This window comes from Carcharhinus amblyrhynchos, chromosome 35 (assembly GCF_965287045.1).
Source record: "Carcharhinus amblyrhynchos chromosome 35, sCarAmb.v2.hapA, whole genome shotgun sequence".
NCBI classification, from domain to species: domain Eukaryota; kingdom Metazoa; phylum Chordata; class Chondrichthyes; order Carcharhiniformes; family Carcharhinidae; genus Carcharhinus; species Carcharhinus amblyrhynchos.
The window spans coordinates 5831259-5848883 of record NC_137358.1 but is presented as its reverse complement, the minus strand read 5'-3'; the positions used below and the strand labels follow the sequence as shown (position 1 = coordinate 5848883).

Genomic DNA, 17625 nt, shown 5'->3' with positions numbered 1-17625 from the left:
TGCAGCAAGGGAATGGGTTAGTTGGACAGTACTAGCAAGATGGGCTAAAGGCCTCTTTCTGTCCTGTATGATTGTCCAAATTGAATCATACTCTGGATTAGGCATTTGGGTTCATAGGCCACGGTGTCACAGTCAATATTTTTTGGCAGCCATGTCATAACCTTGTCATTTGTAGCATTTGCTACCAAATAAACCTGTTGGACTTTAACCTGGTGTTGTGAGACTTCCTACATAGAAAACACGAGCAGGAGTAGGCCATTCAGCCCTTTGAATTTGTTCTGGCTTTCAATATAATCATGGCTGATTCTTGCCATCACGGGGGGGGTGGCACAGTGGTTAGCATTGCTACCTCACAGCATGAGGGACCAGGGTTCAAATCCAGCCGCAGGTCACTGTCTGCGCGGGTTTCCTCTGGGTGCTCCGGTTTTCCCCCACAGTCCGAAAGACGTGCTGGTTAGGGTGCATTGGCCATGCTAAATTCTCCCTCAGTGTATCTGAACAGGCGCCGGAGTGTGGCGACTAGGGGATTTTCACAGTAACTTCATTGCAGTGTTAATGTAAGCCTGCTTGTGACACTAATGAATAAGTGTTAAGCTATAAGAGCCCTTCTGCTCTCTCTGCATCCAATCAAAGTTTCACTGTGGTTCAATTGGCATGCCCCACACATTCTAGGTATGCAAGTGTAGTCAACAGATTACTGTATCCCAAGAGATTGCCTTTGTTACGACACTGGTGGACATGGGAGTTTGTGCTTTTTAAATGATACTTTTGCACTTTTAGCTAATGTATTTGCTCTGGCCATTTGAAGTTGGTAACTATTAATTGATTTATTGGTGAATGATGCAGCATTTTCTATGGTCTGTTATGAAATATTAGACATGCAGTAAATGTGTTGAATGTATGTATAAGTAGGCTATGGCCTCGTGGTATTACCAGTACACTATTAATCCAGAAACTCAGCTAACGTTCTGGGGACTTGAGTTTGAATCCCGCCACAGCAGATGGTGGAATTTGAATTCAATACAAAATATCTGGAATTAAGAATCTACTGATGACCATGAAACCATTGTCAGAAAAACCCAACTGGTTCTAGCTAAGACTCTCTCCTTTCCTTCTCGATGAACAGTATGCTTTGTCTGTATCACGTGCGGGAAACAATACTTTTTACTGTGTCCCAATACATGTGAGAATAATAAATCAAATCAAATCAAAAATCTGCTGTCCTTACGCAGGCTGGCCTACATGTGACTACAGTAAGAAGTCTCACAACACCAGGTTAAAGTCCAACAGGTTTATTTGGTAGCAAAATCCACTAGCTTTCGGAGCGCTCCTCCTACGTCAGGTAAATGGGAGTTCTGATCACAAACAGGGCATATAAAGACACAAACTCAATTTACAAAATAATGGTTGGAATGCAAGTCTTTACAGATAATCACGTCTCAAAGGTACAGGCAATGTGAGTGGAGAGAGTGTTAAGCACAGGTTAAAGAGATGTGTATTGTCTCCAGTCAGGACAGTTAGTAAGATTTTGCAAGCCGTGGGGGTTACAGGTAATGTGACATGAACCCAAGATCCCAGTTGAGGCCATCCTCGTGTGCGGATCTTGGCTATCAGTCTCTGCCAAGCGACTCTGCGCAGTCATGTGTCGTGAAGGCTGCCTTGGAGAACATGTGGCCTCCAGAGCCACAGTAATGTGGTTGACTCTCAACTGCCCTCCATAAGGGCAACTAGACATGGGCAGTAAATGCTGCCCATGTCCCATGAATGAATTTTAAAAAAATTATTCATGGAGTTGTGGTGAGTGAACAAGCCTGATTTCAATCTTGAAATAAAGGAGAGGCCACTTGTGCAGCCCACTCACTAGCTTAGGTGACCCATCACTGGCCTAGAACCTGAACTGAAGGTTTAAGGAATGTAATGATTTGAACACACAAGAACATAAGAATAGGAATGGGCCACTAAACCCTTCAAGCTCTTGGGCCCTTCAATGATCTGTAACCCAACTCCATAAAGCTGCTTTTGCCCCACATCCTCTGAAACATTTGGTAAGCATTTATCAGGTTTGAAGTTAGGAATTAATTCAGTGTTGAATGTCATTTGTGGAAGACACTATCAAAGTTCTACAACCCTCTGTGTGTACAAGTGTTTTCAAAAGTCTTTCTCCCTTTAAGGGGAACTGAAAACTATTAATAACTGAAGACTTGGGTGGCATAGTGGTTAACACCGCTGCCTCACAGCACCAGGGACCCGGGTTAGATTCCCGACTTGGGTCACTGTCTGCACGTTCTCCCCGTGTCTGCGTGCATTTCCTTGTGTTCTGGTTTCCTCCCATAATCCAAAAGATTTGATGGTTAGGTGCATTGAAGATGCTAAATTCTCCCTCAGTGTACCCAAACAGGTGCCATAGTGTGGCGACTCGGGGATTTTCACAGTAACTTCATTGCAGTGTTAATATAAGCCTACTTGTGATTAATAAACTGTGATCAAACCATCCCTTAACTTCCTGCATTCCAGGGGACTTTTTTTTAATTAAATGTGGGAGTCACTGGCTGGGCCAACATTTGTTGCCGATCTCTAATTGCCCCTTGAAATGAGTGGCTTACGATGCCATTTAAGAGTCAACAACACATGTAGGTTCTTGATTGGTAAGAGAATCAAAGGTGGGGAAAAAATGGAGTTGAGAAACATATCAGCCATGATTGAAAGGGGGAAAGCAAATGGGCCAAATGGCCTAATTCTGCTCCTATATCTTATTTTGCTGTGGATCTGGCGTCACGCATATGTCAGAATAGATTAGGATGGCAGGAGTTCCTTCCCTAGAGAATGTGAGTGAACAAGATGGGTTTTTAATGACATTTGGCAAGGGTCAGCATTAGACTTTCATTTAGGGATTTTTACTAAATTCAAATTCCACCATTGCCCCATTGGGATTTGAACCTGGGACCCCAGAGCATTACTCCTGGGTCTCTGGATTAATAACCCAGCAACAATACCACTACGCCACCACTGGGAGATGTGAATCATGCTTGATAGTGATCTGTGTGACCTTTTTAAATCCCGTGGACATAATGGACATGTGGAATGAAAGGCCAGTTACACCAAAGAGGCTGTGGAAACAAGTAGGGTTGCTTGCTATTCACCCCACTCTACTGCAACCCAATATACAAACCTCATGCTATTCATCCCACTGTATGGCAACCTAATGCACCAAACCTCTTGCTATTCACCCCACTGTATTCCAACCCATTAGGCCAAACCCTTTGCTATTCACTTCACTGAACTCCAACCCAATGAATTCACACTACTTCTTTCCAATGCACCAAACTTCTATCAATTCTCTCCATCCGAAGAATTCTTAAGATGAAGACCAGTTACTCCCATTGTACTCTTTCTTACTCATCACATCCTGTACCCCGCACCTCCCCCCCCCCCCCACCTTGAGGTCTAATACACTGGGCCCTCCCCAATCACAAAGGATCTTATCTCTTCCCATTGACTGCACGAAATTCCAAATATTTTGCTGTCACATCAATAGCGCGAGACTAGTTTTGCCCTCAAATGTTCAGTGCTTAACGACAGGTCTGTATAACAGGATCAATTCACTTCCAAATGGCGCTGAGAGGCAGCATCTAACTTATCTCCATCGTCGAGAAACAAAGGTGGTCGCGAGTGCGTTCTGTTGGGTTTGATTTAGATGGAGTTGCTGAATCAATGATTAGATGTTGTGTGCATTTAGCACAGTTATTTTTACCTACGGCTTCACGACAGCCCTGATCCATTCCTAATCCCGATTAAAGCCCGGCATGCCTTTGCAAAGCAGTCCTGCGTTTATGAAGATTGATTATTCTTGCCACAAATACAATCTATTCGGAGATGAGTTGAAAACAAGTCATTTTCATGATGCTAATGGCACAATAAAAATGTGCTTTACTTGCTTTCATCTCCTGCCAAATCCTTGTGCCTAATGTTATACATTATATCATCATCGGAAGAGAGCTGACTTCAGCTCCTGGGTGACCACGAGAAAAGAGATGTCTGAGAATGCGGGCGGAGGGAGGACAACTCAGTAGATTTTGATTTATTATTATCACATGTATTGGGATACAATGAAAAGTATTGTTTCTTGCACGCTGTACAGAGAGCACACTGTTCATAGAGAAGGAAAGGAGTGAATGCAGAATGTAGTGTGACAGTCATAGGGTGTAGAGAAAGATCAACTTAACGCGAGGTAGGTCCATTCAAAAGTCTGACAGCAGCAGGGAAGAGGCTGTTCTTGAGTCAGCTGGTGCATGGCCCCAAGCTTTTGTATCTTTTACCCCATGGAATAAGGTGAAAGAGAGAATGTTCGGAGTGCATGGCGTCCTTAATTATGCCGGCTGCTTTGCCAAGGCAGTGGGAAGTGTAGACAGAGTCAATGGATGGGAGGCTGGATTGCCGTTGAGATTATGAAGAGATTACCTACAAACGTTAGGAATGGGAGTAAGGCCATTTGGCCCCTCAAACCTGCTCCGCCATTCAATAAGATCGTGGCTGATCTGATTGTAACTTCAACCCCATCTTCCTGCTGATCCATCCCAGCATAACACAGTGGCACAGTGGTTAGCACTGTTGCCTCATAGTGCCAGGGACCTGAGTTCAATTCCTGGCTTCGCGCTCACTGTCTGTACAAAATATATCATATTGTTCACCTTAACCGCAGTAGCACGTCCTGAAGTCTCACCTCTTGTTGGGTGGCACAGTGGTTAGGATTGCTTTCTCACAGCGCCAGGGACCCAGTTTCAATTCCCAGCTTGGGTCACGGTCTGTAGGGAGACTGTATGTTCCCCCCGTGTCTGCCTGGGTTCCCTCCAGGTGCTCTGGTTTCATTTTCGGCCAGTCACGAGATGTGAGCTTCATTGGCTAAGCCAGCACTTATTGCCCATCCCTATTTGCCCTTTAAGGAAGTGGTGGTGAGGTATATTTTTGAACTGCTGCAGGTACACCCAGAGATAGGGAGGAAGTTCCAGTTGTTTGACCCAGAGACAGCGAAGATGTAGCAAAATACTTCCCAGTCCGTCACTCAAACCAGCCTCCCTTTCATTGACTCCATCTACACTTCCCGCTGCCTCGGAAAAGCAGCCAGCATAATCCAAAGGAATCCACGCACCTTGGACATTCTCTCTTCCACTTTCTTCCATCAGGAAAAGGATACAAAAGTCTGAGGACACGTATCAACCAACTCAAGAACAGCTTCTTCCCTGCTGCCATCAGGCTTTTGAATGGACCTACCTCGCAATAAGTTGATCTTTCTCTACACCCTAGCTATGACTGTAACACTACATTCTGCACCCTCTCCTTTCCTTCCCTATGAACGGTACGTTTTGACAAGAAAACATACCTTATGTAGGAAAGGAAATGGGAGAGTGTAAGAAACAATACATCCCATTGTATGCTAATACATGTGACAATAATAAATCAAACCAAGTCAGGATGGTAAGTGGCTTGGAGGAGAAAATCCAGGCGGTGATGTTCCCATGTATCTACTGCCCTTGACCTTCTAGCTGGTAGCTTCTAGATGGCTTTGGAAGGTGCTGCCAAAGGGAACTTTGAGTTCCTTGGCTATCCTATGAGGAAAGCTTGAACAGACTTGGATTGTATCCATTGGAGTTCGGAAAATTATGATCAAAATCTTTAAGATCTTGAGGGGTATTAACAGGGTGGATGTAGAGAGTTGTTTCCTCGTGGGAGAACCTAGAACAAGAGGTCACTATTTACAAATAAGGGATTGCCCATTTATAACGGAGGTGAGGAAAATACACTTCTCTCGGAAGATTGTGGGTATCTTGAATTCTCTTCCTCAAAAGGCAGCGACATTAGAGGGGTGGATTTTCCCTTTCCGTCTGCCACAGGAACCGTAGCAGGCAAGGGGCGGACCATGACTGTTGACCTCAGGTGGGATTTTCCAGTTTTGGGTGGCCGGAAATTCCCGCCCAGAGTCTTTGAATAATTTTAAGGAGAATTTTTGGGGAAATGCTTAGGAAATCAGAAGCACACGGTAGCACAGTGGTTAGCACTGCTGTTTCACAGAATCGAGTTCGATTCCCGGCTTGGATCACTGTCTGTGAGGAGTTTGCACATTCTCCTCGTGTCTGCTTGGGTCTGAGGTCACGTGTCAACCGACTCAAGAACAGCTTCTTCCCAGCTGCTGTGGGACTTTTGAATGGACTTACCTTGCATGAAGTTGATTTTTCTCCACATCCTAGCAATGACTGTAACATTACATTCAGTACCGTCTCATTTCCTTCCCTATGAACGGTATGCTTTGTCTGTATAGCATGCCAGAAACAATACTTTTCACTATGTTAATACATGTGACAATAATAAATCAAATCACATCAAATCAGGTTAGGGGGATTCGCAAGGTAAATGCATGAGGTTATTTGAGGTTATAGGGGCTGGGTGCGATTGTTGTTAGTGCAGGCTTGATGGACCAAATGGTCTCCTTCTGCACTATAGGGATTCTATGATACAGGCCACCAGACTGCACACACCCCATTTGGTAAGTAGAATCAGCCCCCATGACTCTAATCATAAAGCCAACAAACAGATTTTTTTTAATTGTATGATAATACAAAATTTGATTCTTACTGCATAAGATAGATGCTGTCAAAGTTTTTGCCTTGCACTCATCAGGACAGAGACAAGAATACCAAATTTCAAAATGAGGGTGTCTTTCGGGTAATACCAAATTTCAAAGGGAGCCTGTGTTGTTGCTCCTTTTCAAAATTTGGTATTCCTTCACCTGTTTCTGATGAGTGCAAGATGAAAAGCTTCAGTAGCATGTCTCTTTTGTTCAGCAGTGTGCTCTCATTTATTTTTCTCAATCAGCTTCTCTTGCCACCTTCGGAGATTTAGGTGCATGAGCTCTCAGGGTCTTTCCGTTCCGGTTCCCGCTTTTCCTGAGACGTTAATCTGCCTGCTTTTTACTCAACGCAGAATCTTAGAGAAGCGACAGAATGTCGGAGAGACTATCGAGCTAACTGAGGATGGCCGAGCGATCGGTGTCTCAGAGAAAAGGAAGCCCCTCTTGGATTGCACCTGCTTTGGGCTGCCAAAACGTTACGTCATCGCCATGATGAGCGGCCTGGGATTCTGCATCTCCTTCGGCATCCGCTGCAATCTCGGAGTGGCGATTGTGAGCATGGTGAACAATAACACAGTCTATCACAATGGGAAACTCATCATGGAGGTAAGGGGGGAGCTGGCAATGGTAATCAACATTTGTATTTATACAGCGCATCCGACATATCTAAAAAAAAATCCTAAAGACACTCCACAAGAAAACTGCCGCACAAAATTTTACACCATGTCACAAAGAGATATTAAGAAGAACAACCCAAATGCTTTCTTGGAGAGATTTTAAGAAGTGGTAAGTTGAGAGGTTCAGGGAGAGATTTTATCACAGAGAAGGGGCATGCTGGCACAGTGGTTAGCGCTGCTGCTTCACAGCACCAGGGACCCAGGTTCGATTCCCACCCTGGATCACCGTCTGTGCAGAGTCTGCACGTTCTCCCCATGTCTGCTTGGATTTACACCAGGTATCCCGGTTTTTTGCCACACTCCAAAGATGTGCAGGTTAGGTGGATTGGCCGTGCTAAATTGTCCCTTAGTGCCCAAAGATGTGCAGGTTAGGTGGATTGGTCATGCTAAGTTGTCCCTTAAAACTGCTGCCTCACAGCACCAGGGACCTTGGCGCAATTCCCGGCTTGGGTCACTGTCTGTATGGAGTTTGCGCATTCTCCCCGTGTCTGTGTGGGTTTCCTCCGGGTGCTCCGGTTTTCTCTCTGTCCGAAATATATGCAGGTTAGGTTGATTAGCCAAGCTAAATTGCCCCTTAGTGTCAAAGAGACTAGCTAGAGTAAATACATGGGGTTATGGGGACAGGGCCTGGGTGAGATTATGGTCGATGCAGCCTCGATGGACCGAATGGTCTCCTTCTGCACCATTCCTACAGAGGAGAAAGAGGCCAGGAGCCTGCACTGACAATAATCCCACCCAATAACCTTACACTTTTACCCTGCTAAGGGGAAGTTTAGCATGACCAGTGCACCTAAACCACACTACTTTGGACATTAGGGGGCAATTTAGCATGGCCAATACACCTAAACCACACATCTTTGGACACTAAGGGGCAATTTAGTGTGGCTAATCCATCTAACATGCACATCTTTGGACACTAAGGAGCAGGTTAGCACACCCAGTCCTCCTAACAACTCATCTTGGGATACTAAGAGGCAACTTAGCATGGCCAATACATCTAACCTACTCATTTTAGCACATTGAAGTTTATTAGTCATATGTAGGCTTACATTAACACTGCAATTAAGTTACTGTCAAAATCCTCTCGTCGCCATACTCCGGCACCGGTTTGGATACACTGAGGGAGAATTTAGCAAGATCAATGAACTTAACCAGCACTTCTTTCAGACTGTGGGAGGAACGTAAGAACATAAGAACATAAGAAATAGGAGCAGGAGTAGGCCATCTAGCCCTTCGAGCCTGCCCCGCCATTCAATAAGATCATGGCTGATCTGTTGTGGCTCAGTTCCACTTTCCCGCCCTCTCCCCATAACCCTTAATCCCCTCTCTTATCAAGAACCCATCAACCCGCTTCTTAAAAATATTTAGCGAGGCAGCCTCCACCACTTCAACGGGCAGAGAATTCCAGAGATTCACCACCCTTTGAGTGAAGAAGTTCCTCCTCAACTCCGTTCTAAACCGCCTCCCCTTTATCTTGAGGCTGTGCCCCCTAGTCCTACTGTCTTTTTTGAGCGGGAAGAGTCTCTCCACCTCTATCCTATCCATCCCATTCATCATCTTATACGTCTCAATGAGATCTCCCCTCATTCTTCTAAACTCTAGCGAGTACAAGCCTAGTTTATTCAGCCTCTCCTCATAGCTCAATCCCCTCAACTCCGGTATCAGCCTAGTAAACCTCCTCTGCACTCCCTCCAGGGCCAAAATATCCTTGCGCAGGTGCGGCGCCCAAAACTGCACACAGTACTCCAGCTGCGGCCTCACCAATGCCCTATACAGCTGCAGCAAGACCTCCCTACTTTTATATTCAATCCCCCTCGCTATGAAGGCCAGCATCCCATTCGCCTTCCTGACCACCTGCTGCACCTGCAAGCTGGGTTTTTGCGACTCATGCACAAGGACCCCGAGGTCCCTCTGCACCGTCGCCTGCTGCAGTTTTTCACCCCGTAAGTAATAGTCCTTCCTACCATTCTTCCTACCAAAGTGGACCACCTCACACTTGCCAACATTAAATTCCATTTGCCATTTCCTGGCCCATTCGCCCAGCCTATCTAGATCCTTCTGCAGACTCTCCACACCCTCCGCACAATTTGCCTTTCCGACCCTGAGGAAACCCACGTAGACACGGGGAGAACATGCAAACTTTACACAGACAGTGACCCAAGGACAGAATCGAACCCTGGTCCCTGGCGCTGTGAGACAGTAATGCTAACCACTGTGCCACCAAAGCTGAAGGCACGGTTGCCCATGGAGGACTGAAAATCAGGGGCGCATAAGAGATGGGAATTGAAGGAGTGCGGATCTCATTGAGGGTTGTAGGGCTGGAGGAGAAAAGGACCAGAGCAAGGTGAGGGTGGGACAGAATGGGGGGGAGGGAGAGATGGTGGAGGGGGTGCGAGTGGTAAGATAATGAAGAAATTTGAGAGCAGGACGAGAGTTGAGAAAGCAATGCAGGGCAGCGAGCTCATAGTGTAATGCTGAATGAATGGGATTTGGTCAGGGCCAAAGGTATCAACTCCACATAGAATCCAACCCAAAGAAAGAGAGGCAAGCAAAGAAGATGGGACTGTTCCCCATAATGGGTGGTTATAGGATAACAATAAACTGTTTTTAATGACAGGGGTATCATTACACAAAGGACACTGATCTAAGGCAAGAGTAGTAGATCAGAAACACTATGCAGCAAGATGTTCATAGATCATAGAATTGAACCATAGACTTCTACAGTGTAAAAGAAGGTCATTTGGCCCATCGAGTCTGCACTAACCGCAATCCCACCCAGGCTCCAACCACGTAACCCATGCATTTACCCTAGCTAGTTTCCTTGACACTTTAGCATGGCCAATTCACCTAACCCACACATCCTTTGGAGTGTTATGAGAACAATACATGGAAAATAAAGATTGCCAAAGGGGCAATTTTTTTCACTCGGGGTGGTGTGTGCCTGGAACGAGCTGCCGGAGGAAGTAGTGGAGGCGGGTACAATTTTTTTCTTTTAAAAAGCAACTAGACAGTTACATGGCTAAGACGGGTATAGAGGGATATGGGCCAAATGCAAGCAACTGGGACTGGCTTAATGATAAAAACTGGGCAGCATGGACAATTTGGGCCGAAGGGTCTGTTTCCACGCTGTAAACTCTGTGACTCTAACCCATTTCCTTCTTTGTTCTAGAAAGCTCGATTCAACTGGGACCCAGAGACAGTGGGAATGATTCACGGATCCTTCTTCTGGGGATATATCGTCACGCAGATTCCAGGAGGTTACATATCACAGAAATTTGCAGCCAACAGGTAAGGTTAAAATTTTCCGCAACCGGACAGAATGAATGAGTTGGCAAAATGAAAATTAATGTAAAATATACTCGGTTGATGAAGATTGGAAAATAATAACAGTGGGAGAACAGATTTAAATATCTGGGAAGCATCTTGTCAGAAGAAGATCACTGTCGTAAAGAAATCCAAGCTGGAATAGCAATAATATGATTATATTCACTGGAGTTTAGACGTGTGAGAGGGGATCTCATAGAAACTTATAAAATTCTGACAGGGTTAGACAGGGTGGATTCAGAAAGAATGTTCCCAATGTTGGGGGAACCCAGAACTACAGGGGAGTCATGGATTGAGGATAAGGGGTAAACCTTTTAGGACCAAGATGAGGAGAAATTTCTTTACCTGGGGCTGGAACGCCACTATCTCGCCCACCACGGAATTGGCCCAGGCAAGGGTCCAACAACAGAAATCTTCGCTGGCCTCGAGGTGGGAATTTCAGGTAACGCCCAAAAGAGACCATAAGATCCCACCCAGAAAGTGGTTAATGTGTGGAATTCACTGCAAAAGTAGTTGAGGCCAAAACATTATGCGCTTTCAAGAAGAAGTTAGATATAGTTCTTGGGCCTAAAGGGACCAAGAGATATGGGGAAGGAAGTGGGGATCAGGATATTGAACTTGAAAGTGATTGAGGCCAAAACTTTGAATGTTTTCAAGAAGCAGTTCGATATAGCTCTTGAGGTGAAGGAGATCAAAGGGTATGGGGGAAGGTGGGATCAGGCTATTGAGTTGGATGATCAGCCATGATCACAATGAATGGCAGAGCAGGCTCGAGGGGCCAAATGGCCTACTCCTGTTTCTATGTAACAAAGAATGGACTCTCCGAAGGGAAGCAATTGCTCCGTGTAGGAATGGGCAGAGATCGTACGAAAAGAATTAGGTGTAAAGGCAAATTACTGCGTGTTTCTTCAGAAGGAACTCTTCAAATGCAAATAATAAATATCCAACAAAGCTTACTCCAACTTATAAATCAAAGGAAGGGTTTAATAAAGAAACTTCATTACTCCAAACTTGGGTCCTTGCCCTGGGCTACTCCAATTCCCAACAGGTTCTTATTTACAGCGAGTCAGCCAGTCAGCTGACACTCACATCATTCTGTAATTGGTTCCATGGTTTACTGGGTCAGCTGACTCTTACAGCTTGTTACCATTGGTCACATAACATCCAATACAAAGCTGTCACCGGTTATATTCGAACACTGAGGATGCTGGAATCTGAAACAAAAATAGAAAATGCTGGAAAAATCTCATCACGTCTGACAGTGTCTGTGGAGAGAGAACTGAGCCAATGTTTCGAGTCTGGATGGCCCTTTGTCAGAGCGCTGTTGGAATTAGGATTGTTTTGCTACTTGAGGCTAGCAGGAGGACAAAGCAGACATCCAAAGTCTAGAAGCCTTGGATTGTGGTCCTGGAAGACAGAGGGTGGTGCAGTTGTTGGAGAGAATCCAAGAACAATGGAGAGGTTCTCTGGGTGGTGCAAGAGAAAGGATATCATCAGGAAAAGACCAAGGTTAAACTGATCCTGGTCTAAGGTACAAGCAAATTGTCAAGGGCGGTGATTGAAGGAAGATTAGAGCAAAGTAAACCAAGAGGGAGAAAGAGAATGACAATAGAGAAATAGAGGTTTATTGCATGAAACACACCCTTTGGCCCAACTTGTCCATACTGCCCTTTTTTTTTAAACCCCTAAGCTAGGCTCAATTGCTCACATTTGGCCCATATCCCTCTATATCCCATCCTACCCATGTAACTGTCTAAATGCTTTTTAAAAGACAAAATTATACCCACCTTCACTACTACCTCTGGCAGCTTGTTCCAGACACTCACCACCCTCTATGTGAAAAAATTGCCCCTCTGGGCACTTTCGTATCTCTTTCCTCTCACTTTAAACCTGTGCCCTCTAGTTTTATACTCCCCTACCTTTGGGAAAAGATTTTGGCTATCTAGCTGATCTATGCCCCACATTGTTTTATAGACCTCTATAAGAACTCAGCCTCCTACGCTCCAGAGAAAAAAGTCCCAGTCTACCCAGCCTCTCCTTATAACTCAAACCATCAAGTCCTAGTAACATTTTAGTAAATCTTTTCTGCATTCTTTCCCGTTTAATAATATCCTTAACAGTATTGGACAATTTGTAAATGGGGGGGGGACCCTATGTCCAACTAAAGCAGAAAACACAATGCTATGAGAAATAAACAGAGGATGTACCCTTGGGCACATCACCAGTGTGGTTTTGTTCATTGATTCATGGGACCTGGGCGTTGCTGGCTAGGCTAACATTTATTGTCCACCCCTAATCGCCCTTGAGAAGGTGGTGTGGTGAGCTGCCTTCTTGAACCTTCTGCAGCCCCTGTGGTGTGTAGATACACCAAAGCACTGTTAGGGACTTTGACCAGGATCAGGATCAGGATTTTGACCCAGTGACAGTGAAGGAATAGCCTATGGATTCCAAATCGGGATGGTGAGTGGCCCAGAGGAGAACTTCAAGGTTTCCCATGTATCTGCTGCTCTTCCCCTTCTAGATGGTGGTGGTGGTGGTGGGTTTGGAAGGTGCAGTCAAAGGAGCCTTGGTGAGTTGCTACCATGCATGTTGTAGATGGCACATATGGCTGCCACTGTGTGTTGGTGATGGAGAGAGGGAATTTTTGTGGCTGGGGTGCCAATCAAGCTTTCCAGCCTCTCCCAGGAGGGCGCTTCAACATTGGCACGTGGGACAACGGTGGAGGGAAGGCTGACCACAGTCCTCCTCCTTTCTCAACATCCGTAGAGCTTTAAATCTGACTTGCATTTAAAAAGTACCCCTAACGGTGGGCCAAATGGCCTCCTTCCGTACTATAGGAATTCCATGATTTTACAACAATTTGAAAAAAGATTCTCAGGAGCCTAATCAGGAAACAAAACTGACAATAACATAGGAGTTAGGGGCAGAAGTAGGGGTAGGCATGGTGGCACAGTGGTTAGCACTGCTGCCTCACAGCGCCAGGGACCTGGGTTCGATTCCCGGCTTGGGTCACTGTCTGTGCGGAGTTTGCACATCCCCCCCCGTGTCTACATGGATTTCTTCCGGGTGCTCCAGTTTCCTCCCACAGTCCAAAAGATGTGCTGTTTAGGTGGATCGGTCATACTAAATTGACCCCAACTACAAAAGCAGCTGAGCCTGCGAAGGTGGCACAGTGGTTAGCACTGGTGCCTCACAGCACCAGGGACCCGGGTTCGATTCCGGCCTCGGGTCACTGTGGAGTTTGCACATTGTCTGCGTGGATTTTCTCTGGGTGCTCCAGTTTCCTCTCTGTGTGAAAGACGTGCGGTTTAGGTGGATTGGCCATGCTAAATTACCTCTTAGTGTCAGGGGGATTAGCGGGGTAAGTATGTGGGGTGATGGGAATAGGGTCTGGGTGGGATTGTGGTCGGTGTAGACTCAATGGGCTGAATGGCCTCTTTTTGCACTGTAGGAACGCTATGATTCTAAGTAGGTATATTCAGCTCTTCAAGCTCAAGAAGGATGTTTGGTCAAAGAGGTAGGTTCTCAGGCATACACAGTAAAGAGGGAGGGGGTTGGTGGGGAAGCTTGATGGGGTTCAGCCAGATACCTTTACCACTAAACCACCTGCCACAAGCTCAGCAATGATGGGCAATGTGTTTCTGGAGGTGAGATGCCAGGGCACCTGTTCCCTGGCAAGAGTCAGTGTCCTCATCTGAGGAAGGAAGGGGCAGAGTGGGGGAGTCAGAAACACAAAAGGATTAGATAAGTCTTGTTTCCTTTGTGATTAAAACCAAATCAGCAAAGCCCCTGTAAACACGGATGTCAGGATTATTTTTTTAGTTCCCTTCCTTTCAGAGAGACGGGATTGCGCATTGAGTGAATGATTAAATGTTGCTCTGTCTGTTGGTGCAATGCCCTGCAGAGCCACTCACGGTAAGATTAATTAACAGCATTTGAAGGACAGTGCCAAGGGATTGGCATCTTGCCCAGGCATGGGGCGCACCGAGCTGCCAGGCTTTCAGACCATCTGATCATTTTCTGTTCTCGTTTTGCCATGAACTGGGGGCCATATGTCAACAAAGAGCAGATCGCAAACCCTTCCCCCACCCCCGTCTCCATCCCACACACTCATCCTCCCACCCCCACATCTCCCTGCAACCCTCACTCCAATCCCAACCCCCACACCTTTCCCCAAGCCTCACTCCAACCCCCACACCTCTTCCCAAACTTTACCCCAAATGCCTTACCCCCACATCTCCCCCAACCCTCACTCCAATCATAACCCCCTCGCTCCCACACCTCTCCCCATGCCTCACTCCATCCCCCTCACTCCCCATACCTCTCCCCAACCCTCGCCCCATCCCTCTCACCCCCATACCTCTTCCCAACCCTCACTCCAATCCCAACCCCCTCACCCCACCCCCACACTCTCCCCAATCCTCACCCTAACCCCACCCCCACTCCCCCTCACCCCCACACCTCTGCCCTACTCCTACACCCTCACCCCTACATCTCTCCCCAAACCTCAACTCAACCCCACTCCCTCACTCCCACACCTCTCCCCAACCCTCACTCCACCCCCCACACATCTCCCCAAGCCTCACTTCAACCCACCCCCCTCACCCCCACACTTCTCCCCAACCCCAACCCCCTCAGTCCCACACCTCTCTTCATTATGCATCAATCCAATATGTTATCAACTCATTCCTAACCCTGTACTTCAACCCCAGAAGAGGCCTTTATAGAAAGTGCTTATAGAATCCCTACAGTGTAGAAGGAGACCATTCGGCCCATTGGGTCTGCACTAACAACAACCCCACTCATGCCCTCATATTTGCCCTGCTAATCCATCTAGCCTACACATACCAGGACACTAAAGGGCAATTTAGCATGGCGAATCCACCTAACCCACACATTTTTGAAGTGGGGGAGGAAACCCAAGCAGACAAGGGAGAATGTGCAAACTCCGCACAAACAGTGACCCACGCTGGGATCGAACCCAGGTCCCTGGAGCTGTGAAGCAGCAGTGCTAACCATTGTACCACTGTGCTTCCCACCTTCCTTCTTCTCTCTCTCCCTTCCTTCCCAAAATTCTGCATTGTTAACCGTAGCTCAGGAGGGGAGATGGAGAAGATGCGTCCATTAGAGCGGCATGGTGGTACAGCGGATAGCACTGCTATCCCACAGCGCCAGGGACCTGGGCTCAATCCCAGCTTCAGTGACTGCGTGGAGTCTGCACATTCTCCCCATGTCTGCATGGGATTCATCTGAGTTTCCTCCCACAGTCCAAGGATGTGCGGATAAGGCAGTGCTAAATTGTCCCTTAGAGCCAGAGGGATTAGAAGGATAAATGCATGAAGTTATGGGGATAGCAGATTGCTGTTGGTGCAGACTCGATGGGCCAAATGACCTCTTTCTGCACAGTAGGGGTTATTTGATTTGGGGGTGAGGGAGGCACTTAGAGGCAAAGTATAGATACGTTGATGTTTATATGTATCTTGGCTAACAAGTATGATGAGTTAGTATCTTCAGGAGATAAGGGACAAAGACTATCTGCAAATAAATATCCTCAGTACAAGCTGCATCATTTTGATGTTGTTTTATTGATCCCAGAGGCACCTTTGCATGAAAGAGTCAGAAGTGTGAAGGTTAGACAGCAGGCCTAGGCAGAAGTCACAGGCAAGGGTAGCAGTAACTGTAAAGTTTGTGAGCTGTAATGTCCGATTAATCACTCAAATCACCAGCTGCAATTATTTCCAGCCTTTCTAGAACATTCCACAGCATCACAGAATCGTGACAGTGCCAAATGAGGCCATTCAACCCATTGTGCATGTGTTGGCCCTCGGAATGAGCAGGGTAAATACTGGGGGTTATGGGGACAGGGCCTGGATGGGATTGTTGATGGCATGGGCTCAACTGGCCAAATGGCCTCCTCCTGCACAGTAGGGATTCTATGATCCTTCTCCGATCTAGCTAACCATTAGGGGTGGATGGGTCATACTGGGGATCAGTACCTTCCAAACCCACGGCCTCTACCATCTAGAAGGACAGGGCAGCAGATACCTGGGGAACACCACCACCTGCAAGTTCCCCTCCGAGCCACTCACCATCCTGACTTCAAATTATATTGGCCACTCCTTCTCTGTCGCTGGGTCAACATCCTGGTACTTCCTCCCTAACAACACTACGAGAGATCAAGAAGGCAGCTCACCATTACCTTCCCAAGGGCAATTACGGATGGACAATAAACGCTGACCTTACCAACTCACCTTGTATCAGACCAGCAACTCAACCCCTTCCTTATTAAGGTGACACTGTGGCACAGTGGTTAGCCCTGGTGCCTCACGACGCCAGGGACCCGGGTTCGATTCCCAGCCTCGGGTCACTGTGCGGAGTCTGCACATTCTCCCCTGTGTCTGATTGGGCACCTGGAGGATTTGCATTAACACTGCAATGAAGTTACTGTGAAAATCCCCTAGTTGCCACACTCCGGCACCTGTTCGGGTACACTGAGGGAGAATTTAGCATGGTCAATACTCCTAACCAGGACGTCTTTCGGACTGTGGGAGGAAACTGGAGCGCCCGGAGGAAACCCACGCAGATAACGGGGAGAACTCCACACAGGCAGTGACCCAAGCCGGGAATTGAACCCAGGTCCCTGGCGCCGTGAGGCAGCAGTGCTAACCACTGTGCCACCGTGAAGGTAGAACAATGGAACCTTGGGAAATCTCCTTTTTTCTCGTGCTTTCATGGGATGTGAGCATCGATGGTAAAGTTAGCATTTGTCATCCATCCCAAATTGTTCTTGGGAAGGTAGTGGTGAGCTGTCTTCTTGATCCACCCTGGTGTTTTCAGGGAGGCGGTTCCAGGATTTTGACCCAGTGACAGAGAAGGTATGGCCGATATAATTCAAAGTCAGGATGGTGAGAGACTTGGAGGGGAACTTACAGGTGATGGGCTTCCTCATGTATCTGCTGCCCTTGTCCTTCTAGGTGGCAGACGCCGTGGATTTGGAAGGCA

General features: G+C 46.8%; 1 protein-coding gene across 1 annotated transcript in view; it reads left to right on the top strand.

Annotated features, from left to right (window-relative positions):
• LOC145361684 (vesicular glutamate transporter 1) overlaps positions 1-17625 on the top strand; it is a 73314-nt gene that overhangs the window by 34155 nt on the left and 21534 nt on the right. The window contains exons 2-3 of the mRNA XM_080217592.1: positions 6976-7228; positions 10469-10587. Coding sequence (XP_080073718.1) covers positions 6976-7228; positions 10469-10587 — 372 coding nt within the window. The remainder of the gene's footprint in view (positions 1-6975; positions 7229-10468; positions 10588-17625) is intronic.